The sequence below is a fragment of the Gallinula chloropus genome (genome assembly GCF_964237585.1).
Source record: "Gallinula chloropus genome assembly, chromosome: 1".
NCBI classification, from domain to species: domain Eukaryota; kingdom Metazoa; phylum Chordata; class Aves; order Gruiformes; family Rallidae; genus Gallinula; species Gallinula chloropus.
Genome location: NC_140085.1, coordinates 62,615,399 through 62,627,124, shown reverse-complemented (window position 1 = coordinate 62,627,124; position 11,726 = coordinate 62,615,399). Strand labels below are relative to the sequence as shown.

Here is an 11,726-nt window from a genome sequence, read left to right as displayed (position 1 = left end):
GAGGGCTCTCTCCTGGAAAGCTGGCAAAACGGCCTCGAGCCTGCCGGGGGCGGAGAGGGCGGCCGCCGCGCCCCGCCGTGCCAGCCCCCCGCCCGCTGCGGCCGGCCGCTTTCAAACCCGCCCGCGCACCCATCCCCGCTGCTGGGGCTCCGCGGCCCGTTAGCGCCCGCTGCGCCGCCCTTGGGCGCTCCAGGCGGAGGCGGCCCGCCGGCACCGCCCTCGCCGAAGCTTCCGGGAGCGACCGGGCTCTGGCAGCGGAGGCGCTGCCGGGGTTGCTGAGGGGGAAGGAGCCGCCCCCCGTGACTCCCCTCAGGGCCGCCCGAGCCGCCCGGCGCTCACGCTCTCTCCCTCCCTCCCTCCTTCGGGGGGCGCCGGGGGGCGGCGCGCGCGCTCGCTCGCGCGCGGGGCGGGAGGGCACGGCGGGCGCGCGCGCATTACCCGGCATGCAGCGGGCGGCGGGCTCGTACCAAGATGGCGGCGCCTCTGGAGGAGTACGAGAAAGAAGCGGGTTGCGTCCCCATCCTGCATCCGGAGGTGAAGGCACCCTGCCGGGCGGCGGCAGCGCCGGGCGGGCTCGGGACACGTCTGGGACGGCACCCCCCACCCCTCCGTGGGAGGGGGGGGAGCGGGGCGGGCGGGCAGGCGGGAGGTGCGGAGGGCGGGAGGTGCGCCGCCGCCCCCCGCTGCCGGCCCTGGGTGTGAGCGGCGGGCCGGGGTGGGCAGGGCAGGGCTGGGCCGGCCCGGGCCGGGAGGTAAGATGTAGGTGCCGGGGGTGAGGAGGAGGAGAAGGACGGGCTCCGCCGAGGGCCCTCCTGCGGAGCCTTTCCTGGCGGCGGTCCCGCCCGGCACCGTGCCGGGGGGTGAGGCAGACGGCGGCGGCACCCCTGACCCTCGGTCCTCAGTGACCCAGCCGCTCCCCCATGGGCAGAGCCGCCCCGGGGCGGTACCGCGGAACCGGCGTCCTGGAGTAGCAGCGCTCAGTGCCTGGCCGGGCTCGGTGCCCGCCTCCGCCGCCCCGGGGGGAGGGGAGGGGGCTGCGGCCCGGCAGCCCGGGGCGAAGCGGTTCGGAGGAAGAGGAAGAAATGTGTCCTCTTGCGTTTGCCTGGCACCGGCCTGCAGATCATCGGGCCTGGTCCGGTCCATCCCCGCGCTCCCTGGGTGGCGAGGGGTTTATTTTGAAAGCAGACGGTCTGTCTTTCCCAGTGCGTTGGCCGGGCGGTGGGAGGAATGTTTACAGGTAACGCGTAGAGGTCGTTTCGTGACATATTTTTACCCTTCTTTTGTGCCGCCCACCTCTGCCAGCAGTATGCACGCCTTCTTGAAGACTAGTGTGATTGTTTTGAAATGTATTTTAAACAGTTTAGAAAACCTTTTATGTGTGGATTTGTCACCTGATAACATTAAGGTTTGCGAGAATTGATTTTTCAGCCTACAAAAGAGGTTGGTTGCATATGCCAGGCTCTGTTTTTTGCTAAGCAGATGGCACTCTTTTTCCTTAAACAACATCATGAAGACAGTTTAAGTTTACTTGGTGTCTGAAGAGGTTGTATAGGCCTCTATATGTGACTGTGGGTCTTACCCGCACTTCTCTGCCTCTCCAAACAGTGCTCAGTTAGAATTTAAAATAGATTCATCTGTTCTGAAGGTTAGGTAGTAAAGCAGTGCACCCCAAATAAGTGTCTTGGATGTTTTTTGGGGGTTGGGGTTTTTTTTGACATTTTGGTTACTGGTTTTTTTTGAAGTGATGTGCAAAGACTGATGCTACCTGTTTCTCTGACTAACTGGAGAAGTACCCTCATTTGCGGTTTCTGATAATTTTCAGAAGTGACAGAAGTTTACAGTGACAGTGTTGGATTTCATTTTTAAATAAAATGTTCTTAACTTGTGGAAACTTTTAGATGACCAGTCTAAACTGTAAAATGTGACTAAAAACCATTTGCAAGCTGGTAGAAAGCCACTGTGTTTTTAAAGATCAGCATTTGTTAAGTTAACTTGTGAACAGAAACGTCTCAGTTTAAATGGTGGACTTTCACCGGTTAAGCAATCGGGTAGTTTTATAGTGTTCCTTTGGTGGATAAAGTTGAGTGTGTGTGCAAAAGATGGGAAGGCAGTTAGTATATATTGTATGCTGTAACACCAAGCTGAACCTTTCAGTATGCAATAAATATCACTTACCTAACTGGTTCTGAAGGGGTTTTATTTGATTCTTTCCTTTTTTTTTTTTTCCTGGAAATGCTGACTATTTGACTATATCTTATTCACAGGGTAGTGTTTATGTGGACTTCAGTGGATGTTTTGTTAGTCCTTAAAATCCCTTTGTGCAAATAAGTTTTAAAAGCCAGGGATGTTTTTTAGCATTGGTGGTAATACTGCCTGTTAAAAGAGCGTTGCTGGAGTGCCTGTTTAAAAGCTTGAGGGATTCTGCACCGTAGCAGAGCTGTACTGTCACAGACCTGCCTACTGAACATGTAGCGCCTCTGTGTTCAGTCATTTTTGAAGGTCAGGGGCCTTAATACTCGGTCACTTCCACTTTTTAAGAAAACAGCATCATGTCCTTACGTAAGTAGTGATGTTGGAACATCTAATCAGTTCTTAACGTTTGTATACATATAGAACTGAGGTTTCTGTAGGACTGTCAAAACCTTTCCCAGTTTCTTAAGTTTCATGCTACTGTTATGTCATACATCTTTAAAAATATTTTTCCTGTCTTTTTTTTTTTAAATGAGGTTTTACTTTTGACTGTCTTTTTATTTTGTCTAATTTGGATTACTTTCAAAGTTCAAGGGGCTTTTTTGGAAGGGATTGTTTGGTTTTTAAATGGGCTCTATGGCTTTGCGTTTTGCTGTCAGATAGGAACACGATATTTATGTTGTGGGAAAGATGGTGTTGGGAGTAATGTAGAATTACTTGAATACCAGAGTGCTGGAAGTTCTATTTATTTGTGAAAGGCTCAGCTTGAAGTGATTCAAATAATTTTCATAAGAGGTAGCAAAACTCCTGAGAAAGTGAATGCTCTCGGAAATTGATGATGGGCTTGCTTTTGGTGGGTTTTGAGTGGTACCTTGCTGAATGAGTTCCTGGGCCTCCCTCCCACGTGAAAGTAAGCTGAACTTATGTAACAGACTCTTGTTTCAAAGGGTATTTATTCATTCTTCTTACCACGAGAGTAGTATAGTATGACAGTGTGGATTCCACTGTTTTCTACAGGCATTGATGCGAAGTTCCTGGTGGCACAGCAAAGCATGGAAATACCATTTTAGTTGTGAAGTACAGCAAATAACATCAAATGCTCATGCAATAATCATAAAATGATCTTATATGATAAATGGATGGAGAACTGCTGGCTGATACATCTTAGAATTAGTTGCTAGAGAGAATTATTCCTGAATGTCATTGTTCCTGAAAGTCTTAGAGGACTTAATCTCTTAGACTCAAGATGTTTTTTCCCCTTGAATTACTTGGAATAACAAGACTGTCATTCATAAAACTTGTAGACAAACAAGAAGGGTAGGTATGAAGCTGGAAGGAAATAACTGTACAAAAATATGCAGAATTCATGTTATTATTTTGGTAGTAAACCAAAGGACACCTTATTCCACCCATGTTCAAAATAATGCATTGAAGATAAGGAGCATAGGCATGGGATTGTATCCTGAAATTTGTTGAGTGATGTGATATATAAATATGAAGAAGCATTTGAGCAGAAGCTCCCAATACAATACTTTCTTACTGCGATGCAGTGTGTTTTATTCAGTTTGTACGTAACAAGATCCAGTGGCTGGAAAGTGAAGCTGGGTGGGATGAAATTGAAAGGCAGATGTGGTAAACCGTGAGGGTGAGTGGTTGTTGTAATGAAGCAAGGAGGGCAGTGGTGGGTTATCCAGCTCATAATGCTTTCAGCTTGAGTTTGCGTGTCTTTCTAGAGACCAAATGCATGCTTTTGAATTCAGCAGATAGATAACTGGGAGGTGCTTCAAATTCATGAATACAGAGGAGAGTTGACTGTATTGGGGTCACTGATCCCGTGAGTGATACACCGCCTCTTTTGTATACATGAGTTCTGCAGGAGGATTGTGAAGTGCAATGGTCACCAAAGAGGGAGACCTTTGGGCATAATCTCCAGGTAGACAGGGCATAATCTTAGGGTAGACATGGCATCAGCTGCCCTACACTTGTAGGGGATGCAGAGCACCCTACTATTGGCACAGGGCTACGTTGTCCCTGGTAGTCTGTTTCCTTCTCACATTGTTGAGGTTTCTGGTGACAGTTACAATGGCAAGCTGTAATGCCATTTATACAGCATAGCCCTGCTAGGGAATGCTACTCACACTGTTTGTAGTTGTTACCTTTTGAGCAATGGTTTTAATAGGGCTTCTGGCTTTAAATTCCTTGGGTCTTCTAAACACCAACACCTTCCTGACTGTTCTATGGTAAGTGATGATTGACTTATTTTGAAATACAAATGTGTGTGTGGATATTTAGGAAATGGATTTTGTTGGTGTTGTTCTATTATGTCTGGAAAATTTTCTTGGTGTGTGGCCTAATAAGGCCTGAACTGCCAAAGGTATTTCAGCAGGCTGCTTTTCTTCCTAAATGGTAAGAAGCTCTGTTCTGCTACTGCTATGAAGTACATTTGCCAGTGTTGTTGGGTTATTGGTTACAGATCTCTTTTTTTTTTTTCTTTTCTTGGCTGTGGAAGCTGGGTTTTGGTGGTGTGGTTTGTTTGGCTTACTCTGAAGTCAGAGAAAAATCTTCCCTCAAGGTTGGAAGAAAATCTTAAGAGTTACGGGCTCTGGCAGGAATTATCCCAGCTGCAGACCTTCATTTTTATCTCTGTTTCTCTTCTGTTCAATTTGTAACTACCTAGGAAGTTAGAAGTCAGGTATCCCCATGTATTCTTTGGTCACACTGTGAAGAAAATAGGTAAACTGTAAGTAAATAGCTTTGGCTCTAACTTCTGAAAGGTCAGATTTTAGAGTCGGATTCTCTACTGTTGATGTTGTAGGGGCTGTACTGGGGTGCAGATTGTTCTTAATTGTCTTGTACAGGTATGGGACTTTGTGGTTTAGTTGGGATCGCTGCAGGGCCCAAGCTAACATTTGTGAGCTTGTTAAAAGATTACTTGTTTTTTATTGTGTTACTTAAAAAGGAGGATGAAACCATGAAGTCTCAAATTAGTACAGAATGTTGAGCCTTGCTTTGCATATAGTGGTTAGCCTCATAGTTTGAGGCCAGTGGAGACTGCAGCTTGAACTCAGCCTTCTACTGCAGGCATTGAAGGTTTTTTAATGAACTAATGCTTTTATAGCCAGGGTACTACTTATAAAGTAAAAAAGGAAATACAATTTACAGAATTGTAGGGGTTGGAAGGGATGTCCAGAGATCATAGAGTCCAACCCTCCTGCCAAAGCAGGTTCTCTAGGACAGATCGCACAGGGAGGCATCCAGATGGGTCTTGAATATCTCCAGAGGAGACTCCACCACCTCCCTGGGCAGCCTGTCCCAGGGCTCTGTCACCCTCACTGTGAAAAAGTTCTTCCGCATGTTGGTGCGGAACTTCCTGTGCTCCAACTTGCAGCCATTGCCCCTTGTCCTGTCCCCACAGAGCACTGAAAAGAGGCTGGTTATTTCCCCTTGTGTCCCACACTTGAGATATTTATAAACATAAAAAGAAGACTTTCAGTCTTCTTTTCTCAAGGCTGAACAGCACCAGTTCATTCAGCCTTTCCTCATAGGGGTGATGTTCCAGGCCCTTAATCATCTTTGTAGCCCTTCTCTGGACTCTGTCCAGGAGATCCCTATCTCTGTTGTACCAGGGAGCCCAGAATTGGACACAATGCTCCAGGTGGGGCTTGACCAGGGCAGAGTAGAGGGGGAGGATCACCTCCTTCGACCTGCTGGCCACACTTCTCCTGATGCACCCCAGGATCCCATGGCCGCCTTAGCCACCAGGGCACACTGCTGGCTCATGGCCAACCTGTCATCAACCAGGACCCCCAGGTCCTTCTCCGCAGAGCTCCTCTCCAACAGGTCATCCCCCAGCCTGTACTGATTCGAGCAGTTATTCCTTCCCAGGTGCCACACTCTACACTTGCTTTTATTAAACCTCATCTGGTTTCTTACTGCCCAGTTCTCTAGCCTGTAAATCCTACAGAAGCAGATAATATTGTATATCTGGGAAAGCTGCCCCCAAATTTAATTAGTCTGTTTAAGACTTAAACCAGTTTGTAGTCTGAATTCAATTTGTTCATTACATCTTGAGAGATACCTATCCAAATATAGTTCTGCCTGTATTTATTTAGTATGCTGATGTTTATCAGATCCCTACACTGGTGTTACGGTCTGCAGTCCTACTGACCCTTTTGAGCCTCTGGGTAAGATGTGTTCTTTCATTCTTTCAGCATTTTCATGGCGTTGTTCTGAGGGTAATAGTTGATAGTTGTGAACTTCAGAGAGCGCTATTCTATTAACCATGCCAGAGCCAGTTGCAGCAGCAAAGTAGCTTCCACATTCTCATATAGTTATACTGGTCTTGTTGGGAAATGCATCATGCCAGAAGATTGTGCCCAAGTGATTAGCCACCTCCAAGTCTTTTCAGTGTGTTCTGGATATTTGAGTCTTCAGTTTAGATATGACTTTGCTTTTGTTGGTATTTGAAAGCCTTACTCTGTCTTGTCCAAATCTTCCACAAGTAATATAAGTACCAGCATATCAGAAATACAGTATTATTTATCCCCCTTTCTCCCCCCACTATAACATTTACTTCTAACTGTTGTTTACTTCTAGGTTGCAGACAGCCACAAAACAGGGTGTTGTCAAAATATGAGCCCTGTAGGATACTTGGTGTCCTCTCAGTAGTATTTCAATATTGATGCTCCACTGAGGTTTTAAAAATGTGAGCTGCTGAAGAGAGCAAGAGAGGTTTTCTTGGCCAGCGTAGTCCCTAACTAGGGCAGTATGTATAATGTGGGCTATTATATTTGTTGTCATATTAGTCACAGAACAAATCCTAAGAATAAAGCTTGTTCTCTAATTTATAACACATCCAAGATAGAGTATAAAGGAAGTTAATGTGGTCTAAATTCTTCTTCAAAATGTCAGACAATACTAAATCAAGCACTTTGGACATGAAGTGAGTTTGACCGTTGCTGCTGCTTTGTCCAAGTGCTGGGTTTATTTTTCTGTGAAGCCATAGTACTTGGCATTAGTTTTTGCTTTTTCTGCTAATTCTATATCAAACCTGGAAAAGCCAGCAATAACTAAAATGGTAACATTGATAACCTGTGTTATGTTTTGTCCAGATCACTGGAGCTTCTTCAGCCTTAATGAACCTGACCAGCTTGTACTTAAATGAAGTGTGATAATATTTGTTGTATATTAGAAAGCATTTTATCTTGTCAGGAGGATATGATTTAAATTTTTCGGCCTTTTCTTAAGCTCTCTTTGCTCTACAGTTCTTGAGCATTTCAAAGTTTTGTGGTTTTGTGTTTTTTATTGACAGTTCTATCATTCTTATGTTGCAATCTTGACAACTTTTGTCTGTTTCTTTTGTTCTTGGGATGTCACTTGCCCTTTTAGGGATAGGGATGTCTTGTATCCTTTTGCTTGTCTTTCCATTTTCTGCATTTTTCTCATTTGTCATGCTTCTTGTCGGTGCTTCTTTTGCCACTTTTACAAGTTTGTTTTTTTCAGTTGTTCTCATATCCCTTGTAAACTAAGCAGTTTTCACCTCTGGGTTTTTTCTCAGTGGTAACATTGTGCCTTCTCAGGCATCTAGTGTAACACTTGAACTGTAAAGTTGAAGTCTATTTTCTCTTTTACACAGCTTCTGATTTGGGCAGTAATTGATTTTTAATTTTCTGAAACAGGCCCTCTTAAAGCATCAGTGATCAACATCTGGATTGACCTCACTTTGTGTTGAGTCAGTTTGCCTTTACTTGTATAAGCACATACTTTATTTCTCTCACATTTCCCAGAATTTTAGTCTTTCAACAGCATTTGTTTCACTGTGTTTACCTGTTTGCTCAGGAAAGTAATGAGAGGTTATAAATGTGGAAGAGGGTTAAATTTTAACTTTGCAGAACCCAGATTTTGGAATTAGAGGAAAATGTTTTGGTTTTGGCTTGAAGACTGGGTAATTGATATGGACATATTTAGGTGGGATCAGCCTCAGTAATTGATATTGCAGCATTCACACTGTCCTCTGCTGCTTTTCAAAGAAAATATGAGCTACAGATTTTACTTTCATAGCATCCTTGTACTTGAGAGAAACTCTGGAGTCTCTTACAGATGAGACTGTAGAACTGGGTTGAATGCTTTTTCTAAAGTCAGAGGGAATTTGAATTGAACCCCTAGGCCTGTCATGCTCAGTATGTAGTGTAACATCAGACTACAATTTGTCTTGGGCAATTTTGAAATCTAGTAATTTTTTCCCACACTTGTAGGATGCCCTGTGGTCTTCAGAATGTTTCTTGATTGTCTGTTTAAGGGGGGAGGTACCAAAAAATGGAGCATAGTGGGAATGCTGTGGAAGGCTGCTCAAGACAAGACCAGGGAAAGATAAAGGTGATTGAAGAAGCAGCACAGTAGCAAGAGAAGGAGGACATCAGAGCGTGCTTTGGAAACACCTGTATTGCTGGTTTTGAAGGATGTGGTTTTGTGATTGAGTTCAGGCTGGTCTAAAGCCATGATGGAACTCCTACAGAGTCTTTTATCCTTCTCCTGCAATTGTGTGGCTAGTTGGTGAATTGGGAGACTTGTTGCTTTGTGAGTCTGTGACTTGATTGAATTGAAACCATTTCTGCCTTGTGAGGACCCGGGGCTGTGAATGTGACCACCCCTTCTGATGGCAGGGCAGTTTTAGCCTCCTTTAAGGTGGCTGTGAAATGTACCTTCAAAGGCTTCCAGCTGCATGCGTCTGCCACTTATGCTTGTCTTGTTGTAGGAGTCAGTTCAGGAAAGTAAACAGGTAGAAAACTTGTGCCATACCAATCAAAAAAAGTAACTTTCACTCAGTTCCCTTAATGTACTCACAGTAGAATTAAGTGCCTTACAGTACCAACAGCAGGAAGATGGTGAGCTGGTGTGCCTGACCAGTTTTGGAAGATCTGGAGTTGGATAGAGCAGGGCTGTTCTTCACTGTCACACCACAGACTTACTTTCATGTGCTGCAGAAAACTGACAATCGTGATGAATAGGAGCACCTTTCACATGCTTATTGCTTATGGTAGATGAACCAGCCTGGGTTTATCATAGTGGGATTGAGAGCTTGCTTAGTTGCTTGTTGATTTGAAGCCCCATTTGCTGGCTCAAGATTGTAGAGGGAATGGTGAACCAAAGTTTTCCACGAGCACTGAGTGCAACTTGTACTAACTCTTTTGCTGTATATACCAAGGAGAAGAGAGGATCCATAGCTAGACTGACTGCTCATTCTGTTATGTGTACTTGCCAGCGCTCTAATTCTTGATTTAATGTTTTCACTGTTCCTCAGAGACGAGTTAGCTATAAACTCACTAAGCAGCATAATTTGCATTTGAGCGTGGCTTTGGCAAATACTTGCTGAATACAGCAGAACCTTCAGTATGCTTTTTTTTCCAAATATGTGATATTACCAGTTTTGAAAATGGAATGAAGAATCTTGATCTTTGGGGGGGGGGGGGGAGAATATCCTTTTTCAAAGTGTGGTGTTTTGTTGTGGGTTTTTTTTTCCTAAGTAGCTGAGGATCAGGATTGAGCTGAATCCATGCTTAAATGCATTTCTGAAGTTCAGTGCTTTATGTGTTTCACTCTTTTAATTAGTTTTAAGTTACTCTCCTGGTGACTGTCTGCTAGTATAAGGTCCCTCAGGAATTTCTGTTTATGTTGAGAGGTCTGCAATCTCATGCACTCTGAGACCTAGACCCGTTTAAATAGTTTGGAAAAAATACCATTTTATTTCTTTTGAAATGCTGGGATTTTGTCTGAGAACACGACACAAACACTCTAGAAGAAAGCTGGAAAAGATGTAGGTTCATGTTAATGTAAGTTGCTGATTGGAAAAAAAAACTTTAAGCTTTAAGCCATAGTGTTTCAAGCTTTTAATATTTTTAACCTTTACAAATACTAGTAAATGAACTGTTTTAGCTAGCACTTGCTGGTAACACTTCATGCACGAAAACAAGGCCTTCTGAAAAGCCTTCTTGTGAAGCTGTTGGTTACTGAATTATAACGCTGCAGGTGCATCTGTAAGTAAATGACACAACAAAGCAGTCCACTGGTTGTAGACCTGTGCTTTGAAGACAGCAAGTATCTTTTGTACCATCTGTGCCTTAGAGCACACGATCTCTGACCTCTGGGTAGAGTGGTTGGATTAAGGGCTCTAGTTGAGCATCTCTAACTTGTTATGTAAAAAAATTAGATCTGTGTTGGAGAGTATGGGGGATTATTATCCCTGATGGCTGACTGTGACATGCGGGTGGAACTCCATCAGCAAAAGGTACTTCATTGTGGTTGAGAGGAGGCTTTTCTCAATTTCTTTCCCTGCTTTTTAAAGGAAGTGTTGTCCACTTAAAGTATAACTTGCTTTTTAAAGATCAGATTATTAGGTACAGATTTTTTCATTGTGTGTATTTGATAATTAGCTTCACCAGGGATCTTCGTAAATGCATCTTTTTCTAGAAACTGTGCAAATAGGCTAAAACGTTAGGAGGAAGCCAAACAAAGTCATAGGACACTGTCAAAACGTGAAAAGGAATGGAAAATGGTGACAGAACTGGCACTGACTAGAACGGACTTTTTGTTTCTAGTCATGTCATACTAATTTTGTATAATTTAATGCTGTAACGTGGGACAGGGTGAATCCCAGCATAAATTGTGTGTCCAAGTAAGGCAGGTCTGATAGCATTGATAGTTGAGAAAATAGTGGTAATGCACCTTTTTTTTTTTTTTAATAGAGAATACAGTCTGGTTTAGGTGGAAGTTTTATAGCATGTTTTGGCTAAACTCAAGGTGTAGCATCATCCCAGTTCAGGCAGTCTAGCAGGTCATAGCTGCTGAAACTGAAGAACATTATGTTGTTGTTTTTTCTTTTTTGTTGTTTTCTCTTTTTTCTTTGTCGTCTTTTTTTTTCATCATCCCCACCTGGGACTTCATGTAAATGTGCAAAGGATCAGATTGCTCCCACTTGATGACAGTCCACAGTTAGAATAACTATTACTGATTTCGCCCCGGATTTTGCTGCTGTTTCTAGAGAAGAAAAGGCTACTCTTCTGATGACTGAAAAGAATTATATGTGATTCTCTCTAAAATTAAGATGTGATTACTTAAGCCTCTGTTTCTGTGACATTGTGTTGCAGAATTAAGTGAAGGGGTGGGAAAATTATTGTAGACTTTAGAAGAGGATCTTCCATTAAAAATGTTAAAATAAATACCAGCAGTATCTTTTATAGGAATGCAATGAATTGATTTTCTTATACTTAGTTTGTGACCATTTTTCTATTAATGCTAGTGCATGAGTGGCTAGTATTTATGTTTATATAAACCAGTGTGGGTGTTTATAATACGCAGATTACTATAAATAGATTTGTCTGTATAAATTCCTGCACTTGAAAAAAAAGTAGGAGGAAAACTGGAAAAGCTTACTAAAAAGCACTAGATCCTGATAAATGAAGAACAGAGAAATGGAACATACAAATACAGGGCAGGGAATTATTCAGTATTAACTTCCAATAGTCCCTGTTAAATAGAAT

General features: G+C 43.6%; 1 protein-coding gene across 1 annotated transcript in view; it reads left to right on the top strand.

Moving 5' to 3' along the window:
* Positions 1–443: 443 nt before the first annotated feature.
* ZDHHC17 (zDHHC palmitoyltransferase 17) overlaps positions 444–11,726 on the top strand; it is a gene marked incomplete at its 5' end in the record, with an annotated part of 75,724 nt that continues 64,441 nt past the window's right edge. Inside the window, 2 exon segments of the mRNA XM_084279135.1 lie at positions 444–460; positions 462–534. Of these exon segments, the coding sequence (XP_084135261.1) occupies positions 444–460; positions 462–534 (90 nt within the window).